This window comes from Kwoniella dejecticola, chromosome 6 (genome assembly GCF_000512565.2).
Source record: "Kwoniella dejecticola CBS 10117 chromosome 6, complete sequence".
NCBI lineage: Eukaryota > Fungi > Basidiomycota > Tremellomycetes > Tremellales > Cryptococcaceae > Kwoniella > Kwoniella dejecticola.
The window spans coordinates 1,081,146-1,101,599 of NC_089306.1; the positions used below are offsets into that span (position 1 = coordinate 1,081,146).

The 20,454-nt window shown below is 49.7% G+C and overlaps 5 protein-coding genes across 5 annotated transcripts; 3 read left to right on the forward strand and 2 right to left on the reverse strand.

Moving 5' to 3' along the window:
- Positions 1 to 169: 169 nt before the first annotated feature.
- Positions 170 to 3,429, forward strand: I303_105274 (uncharacterized protein; the record flags this gene model as incomplete). The annotated part of the gene is made up of 9 exons (XM_018408571.1): positions 170 to 227; positions 337 to 1,319; positions 1,461 to 1,891; positions 1,997 to 2,084; positions 2,154 to 2,228; positions 2,309 to 2,434; positions 2,517 to 2,761; positions 2,841 to 2,946; positions 3,037 to 3,429. The coding sequence occupies 9 exons, from the start codon at positions 170 to 172 to the stop codon at positions 3,427 to 3,429; spliced, it is 2,505 nt and encodes an 834-aa protein (XP_018262262.1).
- Positions 3,430 to 4,090: 661 nt separating this feature from the next.
- Positions 4,091 to 9,355, forward strand: I303_105275 (uncharacterized protein; the record flags this gene model as incomplete). The annotated part of the gene is made up of 10 exons (XM_065969121.1): positions 4,091 to 4,119; positions 4,209 to 4,262; positions 4,355 to 4,442; positions 4,559 to 7,274; positions 7,338 to 7,979; positions 8,037 to 8,662; positions 8,731 to 8,856; positions 8,957 to 9,124; positions 9,196 to 9,249; positions 9,335 to 9,355. The coding sequence occupies 10 exons, from the start codon at positions 4,091 to 4,093 to the stop codon at positions 9,353 to 9,355; spliced, it is 4,524 nt and encodes a 1,507-aa protein (XP_065825193.1).
- Positions 9,356 to 10,101: 746 nt separating this feature from the next.
- Positions 10,102 to 11,715, reverse strand: I303_105276 (guanine nucleotide-binding protein subunit beta; the record flags this gene model as incomplete). Its single annotated transcript, XM_018408569.1, has 5 exons — positions 10,102 to 10,113; positions 10,211 to 10,523; positions 10,663 to 10,794; positions 10,887 to 11,379; positions 11,610 to 11,715. The coding sequence occupies 5 exons, from the start codon at positions 11,713 to 11,715 to the stop codon at positions 10,102 to 10,104; spliced, it is 1,056 nt and encodes a 351-aa protein (XP_018262260.1).
- A 3,510-nt stretch (positions 11,716 to 15,225) lies between these two features.
- I303_105277 (uncharacterized protein) lies at positions 15,226 to 15,822 on the reverse strand (the record flags this gene model as incomplete). Its single annotated transcript, XM_018408568.1, has 1 exon — positions 15,226 to 15,822. One exon carries the CDS (start codon positions 15,820 to 15,822, stop codon positions 15,226 to 15,228), a length of 597 nt encoding a protein of 198 aa, XP_018262259.1.
- Positions 15,823 to 17,269: 1,447 nt separating this feature from the next.
- On the forward strand, positions 17,270 to 20,305 carry I303_105278 (uncharacterized protein; the record flags this gene model as incomplete). The annotated part of the gene is made up of 8 exons (XM_018408567.1): positions 17,270 to 17,293; positions 17,364 to 17,867; positions 17,949 to 18,152; positions 18,206 to 18,266; positions 18,330 to 18,487; positions 18,543 to 18,777; positions 18,834 to 19,927; positions 20,030 to 20,305. The coding sequence occupies 8 exons, from the start codon at positions 17,270 to 17,272 to the stop codon at positions 20,303 to 20,305; spliced, it is 2,556 nt and encodes an 851-aa protein (XP_018262258.1).
- Between the last annotated feature and the right edge of the window lie 149 nt (positions 20,306 to 20,454).

Consider the following 20,454-nt stretch of genomic DNA (forward strand, 5'->3'; position numbering starts at 1 on the left):
ATACTACCGATTGAAGAAATTCACATCGACTAGAGAGATATAGATATAGATATAAGAAGCAAGTCTTGTTCCAACGCTTATATCCCTTTCCCACTTGCCTTTGCTTCTCCCTTCGTCTCTGCCTTCGCTTCGAATCAATTCAAGTCGCGCAGTAAGCCAGCAACCTGCCATGTCCAACTTCCCTCATTCAAGCTCTATCGCCGCGTCTCTATCTACTTCGCCCTATGGTAAGTTGGGCGATTCTCTACTCACTTGCCTACAGTCGCCGAGTTGGCTGATCTTGATTGTCTTTCATCTTCGTTCTCACCCCGTCTTGTGCCGCCCATTTCCCTCCAGCCGTTCAATCGAACCTCGAAAATCTGATCAATCGAGCTCGAGTCCACCCTCATCCTCGAAGAGGCTCAGCCGCTACTCAGGACTACGATCAACTTCACGATGACCACAACGATCTATCATTAACGGAAGAGACCGCCCCTGCACTCACCGCTGGCAGACGAAGACCTTCTGCGGCAGCCAGCGCGCACGGTCACGGACCTCATATCGGTACGATCCAAGAGGCGTCTTACGAGGATGCCATCATCTTCCACGATGACGACGATCTTGATGCGGATGGCGACGAAAGCAATGAGCGATCGAAGTTGCTTGATCGGGATTGGTCCTCCCGCCGAGCCAGTAGGGCCTCGCGAAAGTCATATGGATCGACCAGCGCGCCCCTCGGAGCTGGAGCTGGGAGTAGAAGGAACAGCAGGAAATCCAGATCGATGGAAGGATTAGGTGGGAATGGGATGACTATGACCTCAAGCAATAATCGCCACCCCGGAGGCAATTCCAGATCTCGATCTAAAGCTCGAACACCTCCCAGAAAAGATCACTTGCCTCACGCTCATGATAAACATGAAGGAGCTTCTAGAGATTCTTCCGCGGCGCCTTCCGAAGCTGAAGATGGAAATGAGAGTGATGATGGGGATAATCAAGCTGGAAGAAGAGGAAGAGGGAAGAATGCGAGACCCCTCTCGAGGACTTCGAGCCCGTATATCTCCGATATAGGTTTACCGGGACCGGGAAGGAGGCAAAGTGTGACTGTTAGAATGGCGGATGACTCGTCCGGGGATGAAGGTGGAGATGTGGCGAGGGGTTTGGTACAGAGTGCGGGGGGAGCGATGTTTGGAGGAAGAGCAGGATTAGGGATGACCCCTGGAACCCAGGGTGGAGTGGGTCCGATGGATCTGGATCCGGTAGAAGAGCTCGATGCGGTCGATCTGGAATTGCCTGTTGATGAGGAGGGCGTGGAAGTTAGGGTTTGGCAAGAGGCTTTGAGGGTGAGTTGAGTCAAACCTCGCTTCGATTCGAGTCCACATGCCTATTTTTTCCATCCGTTTGTCTCCCCGAAACAGATCACTGGTTATCCCACACTGACAATAAAGCTGATATTGATGCCATCGTGATCTATGCAACGTTAGGCCGAATTACCTATCATCCTCCGATCATCCATCCCCATCTTCTTCTCTCAACTCGCAGAATGGTCTCTCAACTTAGCCTCGGTCGTCTCCATCGGACACTTGGGAACTACCGAATTAGCGGCGTCCTCACTGGCATCTATGACAGCTGCCGTATCGTCCTTCTCGATCTTACAAGGTCTCTGCACGGCGATGGACACTCTTCTACCTGCCGCTTGGACTTCCTCTGACCCGTCCAGAGTCGGACTTTGGACCCAGCGAATGGCGGTCGTTTTGGCGGTGTCGATGATTCCAATGTTCATGATCTGGTGGAACATCGAAGGTGTCCTGGTCGCCCTGGGCCAGGAAGCGCATGTGGCTAAATACGCGGCTAGGTATTTGAGATGGTTGAGTTCGGGTATTCCGGGATACGGAGGGAATGTCTTGATGAAAAAGTGAGTATCGACCAGATCCTCCATATTGCAGCTTTGCAGCATTGCAGCATGTGATTGTTTGTTGTTAGCTGATTGAGAGATGTGTGATTTGATCTGATGAATCAGGTACCTCCAAGCTCAGAATCTGATGCATGTGCCTACATACGTGCTGTTCTTTGTGGCTCCCACCAACTTGCTCATGAACTATCTCTTCGTAAGTCTCGCTCTTCACTTTCTTTGTTCCGCTCAATCAGACGCAAAAAGCTGACTGTCTGTCGCGCAGGTATGGGGACCGGATTTCTGTAGACTCGGATTCGTGGGTGGTGCGCTTGCGACTGGAATGTCATACAACTTAGCTGTGAGTGTCTGTCGGATCGCATCGCTCTGCGCGTGACCGCGAGAGAAGGAAAAGAAATTACGCTGACATCCTAACATTAGTTCATCGCTTCTTTGACCTGGGCAATCCTTTATGGACCCAGAGAGGCATTCCATCCTGTCAAGTTCCAACATTGTTTCTCGAAATTGGGCACTGTCACTTCTCTCGGGTTGGCTGGTACGATCATGGTGAGCGTTGTCCTTCTCCGTATTTCTGGTGAATTTTGCTGATTCTTGCCTGATGCTGATCATGCCTTGGCCAACATCGCAGCTTTCATCCGAATGGTGGGCTTGGGAAGCATGTGCTTTGGCAGCTTCTTTACTTGGTCCAGTACACCTGGCAGCTCAATCAGTGCTTCTTTCGACAGCTTCCACGTTCTACCAAGTGCCTGCTGCGTTGGGAATTGCTGCTGCTGTGCGAGTGGGCAATTTGCTTGGTGCTGGAAGAGGATGGGAGGCTAAGTGGGCTAGTAGAGCTAGTCTTTTGTGGTCGTTGATCTTCGCGATCATCAATTCGTGAGTTTCGTAGTGACTCGACCCTCTATCGATGTCCAGTTTGCTAATTTTGTTGCGCGTTCTTTCATGTTTCTGGTAGATCAATCTGTGTGATCTTCAGGAAGAACTGGGGATACCTGTTTAACAACGATAGCGAAGTAGTCGAGCTCGTAGCTGAGATTATGCCTTACATCGCTTTGTTCCAGGTGAGTCGGGTTTTCATTTTGCGGATCTCGATTGGCTATCTGACTCAATCCGATGCTAATGATGACGATCGAAATGGGTGCACTTTATAGCTCTCAGACGGAATAGTTTCAACAGCAGGAGCTGTCCTCCGATCACTCGGTTTACACACTACCGGTGCCCTAATCAACTTGACTTCATACTACATAATCGGCTTACCATTCGGATTATGGCTGACGTTCACCCCTCGTTTCCACTTGGGATTGATTGGAATATGGGTAGGACTCAGTATCGCTTTGGCGTATGCTAGTATCCTAGAATTCTGGATGGTGTGGAAAGCGAATTGGACCCGAGCAGTAGAGAGGATAAGAGAGAGATTGGGATTACCTGCTCATGGACAGATTGGCGAGGATGGGAAATGGGATTTGAGGGATGATTGTGGTGCCGAAGAGCACCAGAATGGGAGCGGGAGATACAGGGATGAAGAGGAGGAGAATGTTGTCTAGGTTGTCGCTTGAGAACGACGATGAGAAACGGAGATGAGGTTAAACTTGATTTGAGCGGATGTACGGTCACCCCGTACTGGTGGAGTTGCAAGTGGTGCTGTTAGAACGGCGTAGAATAAATCAGATTGAACGACAAAGTAATGTATATATAGTTAGAAATAGGATGGTGCCGTAGGAAAAGGCTGAGATAGAGTCTCTGAGTCATTTGCATAATGTTATAATGTTATCTTGTCTTTGCCTACGCGTGATAACTAGAGATTTAGCCCTTGCTCCATTACCTTATTACATTATTATTGTATTCAGGGTTATTGATGTGATGTCACCGCACGGATCGCGGGGCACTTTATACGCCAACAACCCTGCAACGGCATATTCCATACTCGTAGAGGCCTTGATTGATGTGACAACGCACAGCTAAAGCTGTATATACTTATACATATACATATATTCTCGAGCCGAGGAAGTACATGATAACGCTTCTCTCCTCGCATGAAGATAGCCTTTCGAAGACATTCGAACTCCACGCTCCGGAACGAAGCAACAACGAACAACGAGCGATCAAGGCGTGATCACCGCAGACTCCCCCACCCGTTCCCCCCTTCGCGGTGCGAATTTGACACGTAATAGATAGACTCTAAGTATCGGTCAGGCAGACTTCAACATGTCTTACCCATACCTAGCCAAGACAACGTGAGCTTCGCCTTGCCTTGTAGCACTTCTTCACGAATCTGAATACCATTTGCTAAATGGATCGCTGACACTGCCATTGGACTGGACAGTTTGAAATACAAGTCTCCTCATGCGACTGATCTGTCTTTCGCTAAAGATGAGACGTAAGTCCCCGAACTTCTCGTGCAACTGCGGATGAAATGAACGTCGATCCTGTTCAGGAGAGCTGATTTACCATGGACTCTTGTACGTGCAGAATCAGAGTCACTGGTCCGTCAGATGACGATGAGGATTGGTTAGTTGGTGAGAATATGGACGGATCGAAATCAGGTGGATTCCCTAAGGTCAGTCTGAACCTGTCTGATCGTTCGTACTTTCCAGACATTGGAAACTTCCCAATGCCATCGCTGCAATAAATTTTACTCGAAAGCTGATCCCCCGTCTTCTCGTGACAATACAGGATTTTATCGTGCCAATTGAAGAATCAGAAGCAGCTGCTACGTCCGCCCCTCCACCTCCACAAGTGAATGAACCTGCGCCCGTAATACCCGAATCTAAGGGTGAGGAACCAAAGGACGAACCATCGAGACCTCCTGTATCGATACTCGAGCCTGCTCCACCTTCTCCCCAACTAGATCCTTCTTCCAGACTACCTACTCCTGCTATCGCCCCTTCTCCCGCTCCTCCCTCCCCTGCTGAACCTCCCGCACCAACACTGCCTTCAGCTCCAGCTCCTCCGGTAGAAGCTAGTCAACCCAAAGCACCCGCCGCTCTGACTGCGACAGATCCCGGCTCTCCACCGAAACCACAATCCATGAAAGACCGCTTGGCCTTCTTTGCGGCTGCCCAAGACAAGCCCGCTCCACCTCCGATAAAACCTAAACCTGCTGCAGGGGGTCTCACTTGGTCTCAAAGGCAGAAATTGCGTCAAGAGCAAGAAGCCAAAGAACGAGAAGCCAATTCCACTTCAGCACCTGTCTCTGGCCCTACCGCCACTGCACCAATATCCTCTGAGCTACCTAAATCTTCGGCAGATAGTGCAGGCGCAGCAGCAACTTCAACAACTTCTGCAGAAGACAAAGAGGGTGAGGGAAAAGGCATGTCAGCTGCCGATGCCGCTAGCTCGATCACAAAAGGACAATCTCTGAAAGAGCGAATGGCTGCCTTGCAAAACCAAGGTGCTTTCGGTTCGGGAGGTGGAGAAGAGAAAAGACCCGTTGCTCCCGTGCCAAGTGGGAAAGTATGGAAGAGACCACCGGCTCCACCTGCGCCAGTACCTGAAGAAGAAGCTGAGGGCGACGGAAGTGAAGCTCACGAGAAGGTCAAATCGCCTGTCACAGAGGCAGGCGATACCCTAGATCAGGCTAGTTTACAAGAACGGGCGGAAGGCGAGGACGAAGCGGCTCCGGAAGAGGAGGAAGATGAAGAAGAGAAAGAAAAGGCTAGACGGGCTGCCATAGCCGCTCGAATGGCAAAACTAGGAGCGAGAGGACCTATGGGCATGATGCCTCCCGCCAAACCTGCCAGAAAGCCAACTAAGGAAGCTCTTTCTCCGGCTGAGGAGAAAACAGCACCTGTCTCCATACCTCCGGCCACTCCGGCCGCACCTCCGGCGAATCAAGAGCAAGAGGTAGATCAGACGCCTCAAGAAGGGACTACGCCCGCGGTCGCATCGTCCTCCCTTCCGAACGCGGAGTCAAACGCTCCCGAGACCGGCATGCCGAAATCCATCCCGATAGCAGCTATGCCAAGAAGAACAGCCCCTCCGAGAAGGCGAGGGCCGGCGGCTGCTTCAACGAAGACGCCTTCCGCTGAAGAAGTCCGGGACAGCCCCAAAGAGCCTGAAAATCGATTTGAGGGCACCGATGAGAATGGCCTGCCCGTACCTCCACCGCAAGTCATGGTCGCTGGTGAAGAAGATCCGTTGCCCAAGACTGACGAGCAATTGAAGGAAGAGAGAGAAGCTGAAGAAGCTGCTAAGGGTGAAGGTGGAATAGAAGGCGCGAAAGCTGCTGGTATTGCCCTCGCCCCTGTCAGTTCATCTTCTCCACGACAGCAGGAGAAAGAGGTAGTCGACGAGACAAAATCTCAAGCAAGCAAAGTAACCCCGCTCGAGCCTGAGCTGCCTGAAGAGAGGGAAGAGCCCCTTGTTGGTGCGACGGGCGGCGCTGACGAATCGTCTCGAGGCACTGGTGTCATTGGTGCTGAAGGAGACGGCAAGATCATAGACAGATCGGCAAATGAGCCTCAAGAAATCCAAGAAGGTTTAGTCGAAGGTGGGGATGAGAAGGACGATATTCTCAAAGTTGCTCAAGAGGGTAAACTGCATTTACAACAATCAAGCGAAGACCCTTTGGACGAGGAAGAGCCGACTCCTTTGAGCCCGGATCCGATCGGCATGGTCCCTCTTCATCCGCCTGCCGATGATGGGGAGATAGGTGAAGACGATGAGACCCCGCCCCTACCTCCACCAAGAAGCAAGCCTAGAGGACTATCAATGGATATCCCGTTAGATGAGCTGGAGCTGAAACACGAGCATGAGCATACGCATGATCAGCCAGCTGACAATGATGAAGACGGATCCGAAGCTGAAGATATCCCTCCTCCATTACAGTCGGCGAGAAGAGTATCGTTGGATAAACCTGCCGGACCTAGACCTTTGCCTTCACCTGGTAGAGAAGGAAGAGCTCTGCCTCCACCACCTGTGGGAAGTGCTATGATACCGCCCAGAGAAGATTCTGACGAGGAGGATGAGGAGAATGAAGACGATGACGATGGTGTCCCGCCACCACCTCCTGCCCGACCCACTCAGCCTTTGGCTTCCATCGATAATCAGCCTGAGGCGAGTGAGGAGGACATGCCTCCGCCGCCACCGCCTGCACGACCTGTACCTCAAGCGGCTCAGAATCAGCGAGCAGGTGTGGAAGACGAAGACATACTACCGCCGGCCGCAGCTCGAAGTCTGCCTCCGCCCCCAGCTGCGCAGACAGCTACAGACGAGGATGAAGTGCCTCCGCCTCCTCCGGCTAGAGCGCCGCCCATGCCATCCAAACAGCCCGATGAGCCAGAGGACGAGGAAGATATACCACCACCTCCCCCTCCTGCCAGGAAACCGTCTTTACCGGCTCCAATCCAAACAGGCGTAGCTGTTCCTGCTGCTGCACCCAAATCGACGTGTGAGTACTAGCCGATTTCTGATGCTGCGATCTGCAAGGCTGATGAATAGGTGTTCTTGCCAGCTCCATCATCCCCGGTCGGTGTCTCTTCGCCCACAAAATCCCGTACTTTGTCGTCCGAACAACCACCTGCGTCTCCTAAAGAAGAAGACGAAGATGCTACCCGAAGAAGCGGTATTGCAGCTCGAATGGCAAAATTGGGAGGCATTAAATTCGGCATGCCACCTCCAACGTTCAAGAAATCGTCTCGGGATGTCACATCACCTCCAGCAACAGAGGGTGCAGCCCCGCAAGCGGAGGAGATACACGTGGACTCCCCGATCGACAAAGAGCCGCCACTTCTGAGCCCCCGAACCGAACAGCCAGCACCAAAAGCTGCTCCAGTCCAGGCCAAGACGGCCGAGGAAGGCGAAGAGACGCCTGAGCAGGAGTCTGCTAGACGACGAGCTACATTAGCTAGACTACGTGCTGGAGGTGCTCTAGGCGGATTCGGTTTGTTCAATCCTGGAGGTGCACCTGCAGAGACAGAAGATGCTAGAGGACTAGAAGCTGAGAAAGCGATCTCAGCTGACGAACCCGAAGATGACGAGGCTCCGCCACCTCCTCCTCCCGCTCGGCCACCTGTGCCAGCTAGCAGACCCTCTCTTGATGTTCCGGCGACTCCCAGAGAGGAAGAGGAGGACGTTGCTCCGCCTCCACCTCCGGGTAGACCACAGCCAACGATCTCTACTGCAGCAAGCAACGAAGCTGCGTCCCTCTCAGCGAAGGGTCCGCAGACTCCCTCTTCGCCTATTCCAGCCTCTCCAGTAAGGACACCGTCCGGCAGACGACCACCTGTACCTACCGAGAAGCGATTCTCCCAGACGCATAGACGAAGCAACACCGCATCTTCTGCCAATGCGATCATCCCTGAAGACCGACCCACGAGCATCACGAGCGATTGGCAGATATCCGACGAGCCGGCTGTCATCCTTTCCCAACAGCAGGACGATTCGGAAGATGCTGCTCCTCCACCTCCGCCTCCCAGTCGACCTCCACCTCCCCCACAAGCTTCAGCTCAACCTCAACAAGCACCTCAAAGTCCGCCTCGAAGATCGGGTAGTTTCTTGTCTAGGAAATCTAGGAATTCGATCGACATCGCCCCTCCTACTCCTTCCAAAGCTCCTCAAGCAGAAAATCCTTCTTCACCCGTCCAACCGTCCCCTGCTCGACAACAATCTATCTCACGACAACCGCCTCCTCCACCGGCACACACTGCGTCTTCAGCCGGAGGTGCAGGCGGCAGACCAGGGTTCGATCAGTTGAAGGAAGCTTCGTCTACTTATGGTGCGCAATTGGCAAGATCGGCGCATCAAATCTTCAGCGGAGGCAAGAGAGCTCAAGTAGGGGTAAGTGATAAATCTCGGACAACTGTTTTCAGCGCGATAATGATGCTGATTCTCGTTCTGCCTGATAGGATGGAAGTCCGGCGGGGTTCGTACTGTTAGCTATTGATCAAGCTCAATTACCCCGTCCAGCTGAAGGATGGGGTCAAATCGTTTTTGAGCAAGAGGGCGGGTCGATCTTGAGAAGGTATGACGATGTGAGTGTGCTTCCCACATACTGGCAAATATGCGATACATAACAAAATACTCGTCATATCGTGCTGACTGACGAGTCGACTTGTCTTTCGGTGGTGATAGCCACGACCAGGAGATGTCGCTGCATTTTACGATGCCAAACTCAAAGGTAAAAAGGGGTTATCCACGTACAATCAACACGTAGGATCGGTCCAAGAACCCCTCGTGGGTGTAGTAGCGGAATTCGAGGACAGAAAACATAAATTAAGGGTACTACAAGTTGAACGAGGGGTGAGTGGTCTTTCTTCCATCTTCCAATTCTTGTCAACTTTGACTGATGGTTGATGGTTGTAACAATTTAGGTCTCCGAAGAAGTTAGTTATAGGTGCGAAGATTTGAAGAGCGGGAAAATCATTGTAAGCTGCTTACCTCTCGTTTCTCGTTTGTCAATATGATCGATTGGCTGATGAACGAAATCTTCTTCTTCTTCTGACCTGACAGGTATATCGACCTGGATTGTAATTTGTAAATATGCGCGAAGAAGGGAAACTCGCGAATTGGTTTTGTCACGAAATAGAGAGGGAGTCTCTGCCGATTGGCACGTTAATTCATACACCCATATTTTCTTGATTGTAATGTCAGAATGGATGAATCGGTGAGCGGAAAGGATGAAATACTTAATGCCTGTTATGAATCTTTTGACTGATCCTCTTGAGCATCTATGTGATCGCCATGTGTGCATAGATATTCAGATTATCTTGATCCCATTGTCCGCACACTCTAGCCTTCAGGAGGACTGCGCGTCCTAGCAGGACGTAATCTCACGCTGACAATGTCAGAAGAGCGATTACCATGATATGGATATGAAATTCATTAAGTTTTATTTCATCATGAGATTGGAATCTGAATATGGACGATTGAAAAAAACGTGATAATCGATATATGTATAAGTACATATGTATAAGTATATATGATCTAGTGAGAATGGTAAGGGTAAAGCACAACGGGTCAAATAATATGAACGAACAAGATAAAAAGGGCATTGTTAAGGGGTATAGTATATATCTGAGCTGATATTCATGGTCATACCATTCAGAACGGGGTATCGAAGTATTGATGTTGTCGTCGTTAACGCATCCAGTGAGGCGCAAGCAAGTGATCCAGAAAGCAAAGTACGAGGGGTATGATTGCGTGCGAGAGGATGGAGGCAATGTCGATTTTGGCGATGAGCTGTCTTGATCGGTTGGCATCGAATGCCTTTTCTATGACTACGACCAGACCTACGCGAAATTTCAGATACAATATGTCAGTACCACACTGTCCCGCGACTTGATGCTCAATGGTATCACAGTAGTGACAAGTCAAATCCCGACTCACCTTGAGCAGACTGTCCCAACTTCCCGTACAGAGCGCCACACCATCCCCACTGACTCCCATGCACGAGATCCTATTCTCGTGTCCTGCAAGCACACCGATACGTTCCCCCTTGAGCGTATCCCACACATTACAGTTGTAATCGTCGTAACCCGCGAAAAGCACTCGTCCGGATATGGAGAATGCGACCGATGTTATACCGCATAATATGTTATCGTGTGCGTACGTATTCAGTTCTCGGTCGGCACGAAGGTCGAACAGTTTACAGGTGGCGTCGTCGGATCCGGTTGCAAAGGCGTCTCCGTTAGGGAAGAATCTATGGAGGTGGATGACAGGATGACGTGCACATCGTTCAAGATAAGAGAAGAGGTTGAGGGAAACAAACAGAGCAACAGCTTTTGTCAGTACACTGTATCTTATTCTGCAGCGTATATTCTAGTCGAGACGAAACTCACTGCACTGCGTTGATGTCTGATTCGTGGCCCGTGAAGGTCTGCACAGCTTTTCCAGTCCTGATATCCCATACTTTTGCCGTGGCATCGCAGGCACCCGACACGAAAAGGTTTGCGTTCGGTGCAAGGGAAATGCTAAGTATGATCAGAAGCGAATTAGTCAACTCCCATGCTGCTGCAAGTTCCGGATCACAGGCACATCATTTCGGGAAGCGCCTGTAACTCACCTCATCACATCACCCGTATGATCATTGAACTCCATAGTCCTCACGCCCTGTTCTATGTCCCACAACATGCAAGTCATATCTCCGGAGGAAGTGACGATCTGTCGGTCGTTGATGAACCGACAACAACTCAGATAGCCAGTATGCGCACTCAGTTCACGAGCCACTTTGACCTGACCGCCCGGTCCACCGGGTGATGCCCCCCTCAACGAGTAGATGGAACAGATATTGTCCAATCCTCCACAGGCGACAAAGTTCCCCGAGGGCGCGTAGGCACAAGTCATCACCCAAGACGAACGGAGCGGTATGGCGTGCACTTTGTTCGTTGTGTAGGCGTCCCAGACGATGAGCTTCCCATCTTGCGAAGCGGAGACCAGATGCCTCTTATCGGCGGCCCAATGCAAGGCGTATATCTTGGCCAAGTGCCCTTTCAGCGTCCGTCGTACTTTCAGGGTCATACGTGGTAATGGTGGAGTATCGTTTGCCATTGCTCGCACTAGATAGATCGATGGATTGAGTGTGTCAGCGATCAGCTTGTCGAACGCAGGCTACGCATGCTACAACGACATCTTCCAGATCCTCAGACCGCAGATCTTTCCTGCTTTCCTACTTCCTTGGCATACCGTCTGACCTCGTCTCGGAACACTCTGTCGATCCGCTTATAACGCGAGTGTCTCTAACTGCGATTGGCATGCGAAATGCAGAGAGTGCTACTGAATTACTCACAACTTGTGTCTGCAGTTTGATCTTTCGCCGCCCTGATCTTATCCTTCAACGCATCCGCCTCCCTCCGCGCTATCGAGATCTTTTCCTGTATTTCCGCTGATGACATGATGGTTGCTGATTATATTGTATTGCAGCAACTCAGCGTCGCCGTTGAACCTTGATAATAAGGTTGGATAAGGAGCGTCAGTCCAAAGAGTGGGACAAGATGTGTGAAGTGAGAGCTGCGTAGATCTGGTTGTCAAGTTAGAATCAGATCGCCTTTCCCTATATTTCAGTGCGAATGAAATTGACGGGCGACGAATGTCTCCCTGATGATCACTCACTTGTTTATGCTTCGTGCTCGTCACCGATATGAGATGGGCAGAGGATTGGCGGTCGGCTTATTTAGGATGATAACTGTTTGGAGTCGAAGATGCAGGATTGTCGACCTTGATTAGAGGTTGAAGTGTGAAGGATTGCCAATGTGAAATGTCAGATGTCAACTGGTCGTCAAGGACGGGATGATATTTTTCTCGTATGTTGACTGGATCTGTGCTCTGTGGTATATTTGACGCTTTGTCATATATTGGATTTTAGCGGAGGAGGATGACGAACCAAAGTTGAGGATTGGGAGGGCTTGTGCGTTGTTGAAGTCGGTGTTACCTCTTTCAGGGCCAGGTCGATTAGGTACTGAAAGTGATGAGATATCCAGTTCTTCTGGAATGAGTGAGGGGACTGTATTGGATTGATTGGAGGATGAAGGGAGTCCGGTCCCACGTTGAGAAGGAAGGAAGGACAGAGGGAATGCCGAGAAGAGAATGATTCAAAGTAAAGGGAGATTGTGTGTATGGATATTCGGGCGAGAATGGCCCATGCAAAGGAAGGTGGAATTGGCGGAAGGTGGATCGATTAAATGCGTCCGAAGATCAGCCCGAAGCTCTCCTTTCAGATCAGATATACACGGTGTCGTGATAGGTATTTCCACTTCAGAAGCTGATCAACTCACAATGATATATGTCTTTCTACTCCGTAATACACCTTGTCACCGGCTGAGATTGTCCTGATTTTACTGTGGCCGGTATATTACTTCCCGTTGATGGTACCTTTCTATATCGCTTGATCTTTGACCTTGCCAACCAGTTCTTTCTGTCGCCGATAGACTTCGGTTGGCCAAGCGAGCTGCTAAGTCCGCGATGTGTGATAGCAGGATCAATGGGCGAATGCTTCACCCCTCGTGCGACTCTCGAGACCACGGATCTGTGATGATTGACCGACCCGCTATGATGAGTCTGCGATGTATCGCTACGACATGAAGTCTATGAGTCTACCTTACCTTGGCGAGCGAGTGAGACATGACACTTACGGACTAAGCTACTCCATCCGCTTCTGCGACCGCATCCACCAGCACTGCGTGTAAGATATGCAAATGGTCTATGCTTGAGGGTCGTCGGAGGATGCTGAAATACACAACTTCAGGATGTAGGCGATCCAAGCGTCCGAGCTTGTGCTTTGACGGTCGGTCGAGGTGAGACGACAGTGATCCGCTATTTCAACTAAAGTTGGCTTGTTCGCTTGTGCTTGTTCTTGCGCGCCGGATCAACCGTGAAGCGTTGGCTTATATGGGAGTTCTGACCACAGATAAGGACAAGTCGTGTATGATATGTGCAGCTGCAGTGGTGTTGCCGACGTTACTCTATAATTCGATTTCTGTGATTTCTACGAAAGAGAACAATACCACTCGTTAGGTCAGTTACCCCAGTGTCAGTCCGTCAGCATGGCAGGGACAGGGGCCGGAGCAGGGATAGGGTGGGACGGAAGCAGTGGCAGAAAGGTTATTGTTTAATTGTCTAATTGTCTAATTGGGTATTCTCAGGGTCCATCAAACCCTGAAATTCGCTTTTATCCAGCCCTGCTTCCCTCCCTCTGCTCCTCTGTCGCCCTGGTGCCTTCAAGAACAAGAAGAGGGACGACCGTTGAAATCTTTATGTCTGTCTCTTCTGCGCGTACCGTACGGCCATCCATGTGCCCATCCAGAATCGCAGAACGACTCGTGGACGCCAAGGCGAAGGTGATCGATCGTGTTCACCCCTGTGTATGTGGATTTTGCTGACGCGGTATCTCTTAAACGCCTGTCACTCTTATATCTCTCTCGTTCATAATTCATTCCATCCAGATAGAAGTCAATCGCTGATGGGACTAGTCCAGACGCCTACATCAGCTCACTGCTGTTTGTCCATGAAGTATGAATGTGCTATGCATGCAGAGCAGAAGTCAGGCAATCTACTCAAAGCCACCAAACCTGGGTAAATCTCGAAGGCATGTAACCTTGCATTTTCAGACGAACAGAGAATTCGATTCGTGTAGCCTCGAGTCAGCGAGATGCGTGCTGTAGATGCTTTCGGCAAAAATGCCTTGACCTGGAAGACACGTCGATCATCGACCATCACCCGGGTTAACCAAAGACTAAGACTAATGAGCGGTATCAAAAAAACCCTAGCTATGCTCAAAGTGCGATTAACGTAAATTCCTTACCTAACTAAATACCTAAACAAACTTCTAGAATTTGTCGATCATCTCGGACGCACGCACGTCCGCAGGTGTGCACAGTGTGTCCTTGTTGATTCTTCTGTACTACAGCTGCAGGAAAGAGGAAGATCGAGAACATAATGATGAGTACCATTAATGAACGATGCCTTGTGGTTCTACGCGAACCCCATGACAACGACAGGGCCATTCGGTTCGTTGATCACCCTGGGTATCGTCATTTCCTGCAGCTTGTATGATAATGTGACTGTGCTGATCTCAGTTCATCGAGGCAATTGGCCTGTGGCGATGCAAGCTAGTACCACATACAAACATAAATAAAGGACGTCCTCGTCGAAGAGGAATAGCAATGTCTCAGATGACACATAAAGTCACACGAGACTCGGGAATCCAGAGCTAGAAGCACGACATTTACAACTGTACTGACTGTTTGGTCGCCGAGAATCGGCATGTGTCTAATCCAGACGTTTCTGCGATCACCTCTCGTCCTGGGTGGCTAGATTCCGAGCCTCATTTCCCGTCTAGAGGGTCTGAATAGGGAGCGAGGAGCTTCATAGGTAGTGCTAATGGCACAGAAACGACGATTGAGCATGCTCGACCCAGCTTGATAACGCGTGGTGTGTTTGTCGGCTTTCCGTACGTACGTAAGATGACAAACGATGCTTCCTTGAAGTTCCAATTGCATAGTGGTCTGGAAAGACCAGATGAACATGCAAAGGTAGACCTAGCTTGCGGTCAAGTCGTCGTGCTTTTCATCGATCATGCACATTTGAACTTGAACGCAAGGATCCCGGTTCTTATGACGCGTTGATAGAGTACGGTCGAAGGAGAATCTGGTTGATGCATGCATGCATGTGAGGGCGGAGCCCACTCATCGTGGTGGAGCTTATGTTTACGCCGTAACCTCCATTGCAGCTCTCCAAGGAAAGTAGTATAAGGAAGAAACGTATAGTCTGAATTGCCCAAGCCGTACCTCAACGCTATTGCTTATTCTTTGGCATCTCTCGTTCCTCCGTCCTGCAAAGACAATGGGGAGTCTGTATTGACATAGGTCTGCAAAATTGCCGGGTACTTTACAGGATAATGGTTGTTATTACTGGTCCTGGGCGGTGTTGATAACGGATACGGTACCGTCCTCGTTCCATCGAAAGCGTCTGTCATGGCTCAAACCGGTACTCTTTAACTCTGAGTCAAAATGCAGATCCTCAGAGCTAGATTCGGGGTAGATGACATCCGACCCTCGCTTTCGATCGATTCGAGCTTCCGCACTGAGCTGTTCTACCCAACTACCATCTTCTTGTTGAACGAAGGTTCGCTGAGTATCCTCCCTATCGAATCGCTCACCATAGTCGATAATTCGCATTTTACTGGCTGCGTCACCCTTAGAGTCGGTCGCCTGGGTGTCAGTTTTAGCTTTAGAGGCAGAAGCACAAGCGGTGTTTGACCTTGACTCTGAAGGATCAGCGTTAGTATCTCTAGAGCGGGTAGGGTTGGTTGTTTCTTCCGCAGGTCGACTCCCAAGTGATAAGACTCGATTGAGCTCATTTACGAGAACTTGGTCCGCAAGACTCAATGATGGCATACCGAAAGAGATACCGGTGCCGGTAATAGAACTTGTACTTGCATCGTAGCCACTCCCACACGAGCTTGATTGTCGCATATTACGGAAAGGATTGCCACTGCTCGCCATGTTTGGAAACGTATGGTGATGTATCTCAGAAATTCGGTGGTAAGGTCAGGTGGAGTGGTGTGTCGGCAAATGTAGCAAATGGTCAGTTTGGAGTCGGAGCTGGTGCTGGAGAGTGACAGATTGCGCTGACCTTATATCATGCTGTATCGACCTAACTTGATACGAGTCGACTCAAGTCAGATCAAGTCAGCGCACTCTGATACACCGATTCAACATCACCCTTTGTTTGCCTGCTTGATGGCCTTCTATGCCCACCACTCCGACTCGGTCAGAGGTGTAAGTAGCGTGAGTAGACAAAGGTGGCCGATTGACGCGAGGTCTTCTTGACCGTAGACGGAAGGTAAGGGAGCAAGCAAGCTGAAGTTCTAGGCTACATCGTAGACTTCGCATTATCCTGCATACATGTGGAGCAGCTCGAAGACTGTCACGAAGGCGAAGGCGTAGGTGTTCTGACATCCACCAAGGCGATTGCCATCGTTCGGAGATCACACTAGAATACGTGACCCTCTGTTCCATTCCCCCCCTATAATCTGCCTAGTTGGGGTTGCCACTCGTTGATCACCACCTTTTACGCACGGTCAGGTCATATCGAAGTGCTGCAGAATCCCATCTCATGGAAAGCTACCTGTATGCGTCTGGATGATGGACGAGACCATGTTATCGCTGATTCATTCACATTCACATGCATGCTCTCCTTCATACCTCGACAGCGCACGAAACGATGACTGCCCCAGAAGTAGTACTCAGAATGCAATCGCAGCCACATGGCGGCCATCCGAAGCCTCATCTCACCCTACACACGTCATACTAAGCAGTAACTTACCGCTTTCGTGCCTGAGATCAAAGACGAGACAATTGTTTTTAACGCACGTTTGTGCGCATCATCAAATCATCATACTCACTCTCCTCATCAATTCTACTGTATCATATACACCTCGTCCATCCCCTGTTCCGCTGCTAGCGAGACGAGGAAGCCAGTACCATCATCCCGTGTCACCATCATAGGGTTCCTTCTATATAGCATCGACTCCTCTCGACCGCTCCTTGCGTCATCAATCAAGTTCGAACGGATTCTCTACAATCGCACGTGTGTAACAATCGCCCAATCTTCAATCGCTCATTTTCGTTCTCGACCAGATAATTCTGCTCAACTTCTGGAAAATAGACTAGAAGAACCTTGTATCCACACAATCAGACAGCACGAAGGAGTACGACACATCATATAACATAATCGCAAATACCTTTATTGGTTTACGGACGAGCACAACCAATTACCCAGTTACACAGACCCTCCTTCGATTCGTCGCGCCCTCAATCACTCAGATCAACATCACACAACTATAAACCCAGAGTCAGCTTCGACTATAGGCCACTCGGACTTCTGAAAGGGAGATCAACGAATTGAACCCCTATAACATCCAGCTTTATCTAGATAAGCTGGAATACAATGAAATTCGGTAGACGAATCAAAGTGAGTTTCCCTTGCACTCCCTCTTTCGACATTGCAGAGCTGTCTCCGTAATGCTGACTTGAATATCCAGGACTCTCGATACGCCGAATGGGCTGATCAATATATCGACTACGGAGGACTTAAGAAACAGATAAAATCACATTTACCATGGAATGACACTGCCGAGGCGGACTTCGTTCAATCTCTCAAGAACGAGCTGGCCAAATGCGAGAAATTCCAGAGGGAGAAATCGGAAGAATTGATGTCGAAGATCACCACGCTGGAGAAAGAAGTATTGGGTTTGGTTGAAAAAGCTGGACTTCAAGAAGATGATGATGATGAAGACGACGATGATAATGGACGGACACCTGGAGATGTCGAAAGACATGTAGAATCTCATCGAGACGATGATGGAGGATCAGACGATGACGACGATGACGATGGCGCTTCGTCTGACATTTCCGTCGATGCTATCGAAGAACGATTCAGAGAGTTGGAAGAGGAAGTGGCTGTGCTCGTTGCGGATGTACATGATTTAGCGCTGTTCACCAAGTTGAATTTTACTGGTTTCATTAAGATCGTTAAGAAGCATGATGTGAGTCTAGCCTCAAACTCAAAGTCTGGCAGAGCACGCCAGAAATAGATAAAAGATAGCTGATGGGGTGCGACCGTGTAGAAACTCACCGGATTCTCCCTTAAACCGACGTTTAACAAAGAATTCCTGGAGAGACATCCCTTTTACCGAATGAATTACGATCCTCTGATAGTCAAGCTCTCCAAGCTGTTCGATCTTGTCAGGACTCGAGGTCATCCGGTTGAGGGTGACTCCTCCGCTGGTGGAAGTCAGAACGCCTTCGTGCGAAGCACTACGAAGTATTGGGTAAGCGAAGGCTAGAGATTGCTTGGCAGACTTATGCTGACTCGTCTAATTAGGTGCACGATGAAAATATCGTTCCTTTGAAATTGGCAATCATGAAGCATCTGCCTGTACTTGGTGGGTCATTTGGAAAGAAGCCGGGTTGTCGTTCCTGTGAGAGGTAGCTGAGATTTCTCTCAGTGTTCGACTCCAATAAGGAGTTTTCAAAGGCCGATTCTGCTATTACATCCATTTACTTCGATAATGAGGAGCTCGAACTGTACCTAGGACGTCTGGAGAAGACCGAAGGTGCTGAGGCTATACGAATGAGATGGTACGGTGATGTCACAGGGATCACTGTGAGTGCATAGAAATCCATATAAGATACCACTTGCTGACTTCCTCCTCAATCAGATCTTCGTGGAGCGAAAGACTCACAGAGAAGACTGGACCGGTGAAAAGTCCGTCAAGGAACGATTCGTCATCAAAGAAGATAAAATGAATGCCTATCTTGCTGGTCACTATACCATGGATGATGAGTTCGATGCTCTGGTCAAAAAAGGCAAGAAGACGGAGAAAGAGGTTGAGGGTATGAAACAACTTGCCAACGAAATTCAATATGCTATCATCACTAGAAAGCTCAGACCTGGTGAGTGTAGTACACCTAGCGGCCTCCCGTTCACAGCTGACTTGACATTACGATAGTCATGCGAACATTCTACAATCGAACCGCTTTCCAACTGCCTGGAAACGCTTCTGTGCGAATCTCTCTGGACACCGAATTGACGATGGTGCGAGAGGATAATTTCGATGGAAACGATCGAACCAACGGTAATTGGCGACGAACGGATTTCGGTATAGATCATCCGTTCAATAATATCCCGAGCTCTGAGAAAGAATTGTTCCCATACGGTGTCCTCGAAGTCAAACTCGCTACAAAGGTTGGAGAAGAACCACCTCAATGGATCCGAGACTTGATCAATTCTCACTTGGTCGAGGCTGTCCCCAAATTCTCCAAATTCATCCACGGTTGTGCTTCACTCTTGCCTGAACGAGTCGACTTGGTACCTTTCTGGTTACCTCAAATGGATCAGGACATTCGAAAACCAGTTTCAGCCAAATCGAGGGTCTTGATTGAACGGCCTCACTCAAATGCTCATTCCTCAGCATCTGCCACCACCTCCGCTATCCATTCTCCTGCTCGATCTAGTCAACCATCTTATCATGAACCTGTCTCTGAGGGCGAAGAAGACGAGGAGTTCCTGATCGCCACTGCCAAGAACGAGGACGAACATCTCAGGCTCCCTCCTGGCGCAGCGGCTGAGGCTAGAGCAGCCAGAGATTTCAGAGAGAAGAAATTACGGGATGAAGCTAATCTTCAAGCTTCTTCTGCTCGACCAACGGCCAATGCGCAGAAAATTAACGGTAATGGTGATAGTCGATCAGAATTGGAAAGGCGGAACAGTAACAACAAATATGATCCGTCCTTGAGAATTGACCCGCTAGCTTCGTCCGATCGATTCGATAAGAACGTTAGTCTGCTCGATGCGAAGTCGCTCAAGAAGCTCAACGAGGCTGTCGCGGCTCGACAGGGTAAAGATGGGAAGAAGGGCGGTCAAACGCCGATACAAGAGGATTCCGAGGACGAAGATGAGCATGAAGTGGACCAAGAAGAAGATGAGCAAGGAGATCAAGTCATCTACGTGGATCAATTTAGAGCTCCTCCAGGAAAAAGGATCGCTGTGCCTGTGAGAGTGGAGCCCAAGGTGGTCTTTGCAGCCGAAAGGACTTTCTTGAAGGTGAGTTGAGGTTCAAGTGATAGTATTTCCTTCGCATAAATTCGAATCCTTCTTTCGCCTGTGGGGCAATTGGGCTGACCAGCGTGAGCGTGGTATTTCCAGTGGTCCCACTTCGCAATTCTTTTATCGGGAGTCTCTATCGCCTTGTTGAATTTCATCGATCCGAAAGATTCAGTGGGGATGATCTCGGCCTTGTTGTTCACAATCACGGCCCTGATGTCTATAACGTACAGCGGAGGGATGTACGCGTACAGGATCATGAAGCTCAGGAAGAGGATGGCGATTGATTACCACGATAAATACGGGCCGACCCTGCTGTGTGCCGCGCTGATAGGTAGTGTACTGGTGAATTTGGTGTTGAGATTGAGGGAGTTATAAGTATGTTTTGGGTTTGGATTTAGATCTGGGTCTGGGTCTGGGTCTGGTGAAGCTGGCAATTATTTTGACCCACGAGTAGTGTATCGAAGTTCAAATATATATAGAGAATGGGTATACCAATACTTTTGCAATAACAATTCAGTCTAGTC